The sequence below is a fragment of the Sminthopsis crassicaudata genome, chromosome 1 (assembly GCF_048593235.1).
Source record: "Sminthopsis crassicaudata isolate SCR6 chromosome 1, ASM4859323v1, whole genome shotgun sequence".
In the NCBI taxonomy this organism is placed as follows: domain Eukaryota; kingdom Metazoa; phylum Chordata; class Mammalia; order Dasyuromorphia; family Dasyuridae; genus Sminthopsis; species Sminthopsis crassicaudata.
Window position 1 is genome coordinate 274,206,008 of NC_133617.1, and position 2,399 is coordinate 274,208,406.

The 2,399-nt window shown below is 53.0% G+C and overlaps 1 protein-coding gene across 1 annotated transcript; it reads left to right on the forward strand.

Moving 5' to 3' along the window:
• The first annotated feature begins 848 nt into the window (after positions 1 to 848).
• On the forward strand, positions 849 to 2,399 carry RRS1 (ribosome biogenesis regulator 1 homolog). Its single transcript, XM_074278799.1, has one exon. The coding sequence runs from the start codon at positions 944 to 946 to the stop codon at positions 2,030 to 2,032; it is 1,089 nt and encodes a 362-aa protein (XP_074134900.1). The 5' UTR covers positions 849 to 943; the 3' UTR covers positions 2,033 to 2,399.

Sequence of the window (2,399 nt, forward strand, 5' to 3'; positions counted from 1 at the left end):
ATTTCCCCACTCCTCCCACCCACTGTACTAAATGTCCCGCCAAAGGCAGAGCTATTATCTTGATTTTTTTAATCTAAAAATCTTTCTCTTCCAGTACCCACTACTCTTTCTCACACAGCGGCTTGTTTAGTGTTCCTCGCCGGAATCATGGATCTTAATTGATAACCTTTTTATTTATTTTATTATATGTACATTTTATTTTTATTGATTCTTAGGTTCAGTTTGGGATCAAGAGCTGGAGGTAAAAAAGCACTGGCACATATCAAGAGCTGCTTGCTTCCTTCCCCCAAGTCATTTTTCACAAAGTGTCTTTTCCAGATAAAAAAATCAGGTTAAGTATTTTTTAAATTTAAATTTAAAAATTTTATTTCAATTTTTTCATCCCTCTTAATTCAAAGCTTTTCATACGACCCCATATGAGGTCTCCAAACTAACCGTGGGGACTCACGAAATTATGATTTATTATCAATAAGCGTTTGATTTGTGTATTTATTTTATATATCTATATATCTGGGGTCGCCTAAAAATTTCTCGGGAGAAAAGAGGTCCCGAGTGGAGTATCCTGCTCTAATTTATAAAGCGGCGAGATAAAATCCTGAGGAGATTCCAGTACCTCAGTTTGAAATTCAAACCGAGAGCCGGGAAGCATGGCATTCTGGGATCCGTAGTTCTAGCCGGGTCGCTAGGACTTGTAGTCCCACAAAGAGGATACCTCTTGACAACCCTCACCAAATCTCAAAGCGGTCTCCGGCCGTCTTGTCCAATAAATACGACAATGCTGCCCTCTGACGGTCGTGCTCCAGTACGACGGGGCCCGGAACTTCCCCTTTGACGCCGGAAGGGGAACCTTTTGACTTCCGGAAGAGTGTACGCGGAAACGCACGTGTTCCTGTCCGCGGCGTGTGTTAGTGGTTTCCTCAGCTACCGGTCCCTGTGTTTAGCCATGGGGGTCCGCAGCGCCGAAGAGTTGCTTGCCCGGGCCGAGCAGGCCGAGGCGGAGAAGCTGCGGCTCATCACGGTGCACAAGGACTTAGAGCTCGAATTTGACCTGGGCAACCTGCTGGCCACTGACAGGAATCCCCCTACGGGCTTGCGGCAGCGGAGCGGACCGGAGCTGGAGGGGCAGCTGCAGGGGTTGGCCCGCGACAACGTGCAGCTGCTTATCAACCAGCTGTGGCAGCTCCCCACGGAGCGCGTGGAGGAGGCGGTGGTGGCCAAGCTCCCCGAGCCCGGCCTGCGGCTGCCCCGCGAAAAGCCGCTTCCCAAGCCGCGGCCGCTCACCCGCTGGCAGCAGTTCGCGCAGCTCAAGGGCATCCGGCCGCGGAAGAAGACCAGCCTGGTGTGGGACGAGGTGAGCAAGCAGTGGCGGCGGCGCTGGGGCTACCAGCGGGCTCGCGACGACACCAAGGAATGGCTGATCGAGGTGCCGGGCAGCGCCGACCCCAACGAGGACCAGTTTGCCAAGAGGCAGCAGGCCAAGAAGGAGCGCGTGGCCAAGAACGAGCTGAACCGGCTGCGTAATATCGCCCGCGCCCACAAGGTGCAGCTGCCCAGTCAGGGAGGGATGCACCCCACTGGCTACCAAAGCCGCGCCGAGCTGGGCAAAGCCATGCAGGTGGCCAAGGTCTCCACCGCCTCCGTGGGGCGCTTCCAGGAGCGGCTGCCCAAGGAGAAGCCCCCCCGGGGCCCGGGCAAGAAGCGCCACTTCCAGCCCAACATCGGAGACTTTGCTGCCGAAAGGAAGAGTCAGCTAGAACTGATCAGGGTCATGAACAGCAAAAAGCCCAAAATGGACGTGACCCGGGCCACCAACAAGCAGATGAGGGAGGAGGACAGGGAAGAGGCTGCTAAGAGGAAAATGGCCAAGGGGGGCAACAGAAAGGGCCGGGGGGGCAAGCGGAAAGGGCGACCTCCAGGCCTAGGGGGGAGGGGGAAAGGAGGGCCAGCAGGCCCGGGAAGCAAACGGAAAGGGGGGCCTTCTGGTCTGGGGGGCAAGAAAGGACAGCGCCCAGCAGGGAAGAGGAGGAAGTGATCCTCTAGTATGTTCCATCACTGAATTGTATCGGTAGTGCCTTCTTGTGTTCGGGACCCCAGTGAGATCCAGACAGAAAGACGGGATCCTCTGCCCTCTGGTGCTCTGGTGAAGCGCCTAACTGGGGACCCGAAATCTAAATGCTTTGGACTTTGAAAAGTTGAATGGGGGGCAGTAATCCAGGGATTTTTGTGGAGGAGCTGAGACTCAAGCCTAGTTTGAAATGTTTTTCGGAACTCGAAAACTTAAACTGCTTGTAACTTAATATATTTCAGATTCTTGGTAAAAATTTAATTTTGTGAGTTCAGAATTGAGTTTAAAGGTAACCAGTTGTAAAGATTAATAAATGTTGGGCTTCTATTCAAAA

Coding starts and splice junctions, on each gene's coding strand:
- RRS1 (XM_074278799.1), top strand. CDS start 944: ATGGGGGTCCGCAGCGCCGAAGAGTTGCTTGCCCGGGCCGAGCAGGCC.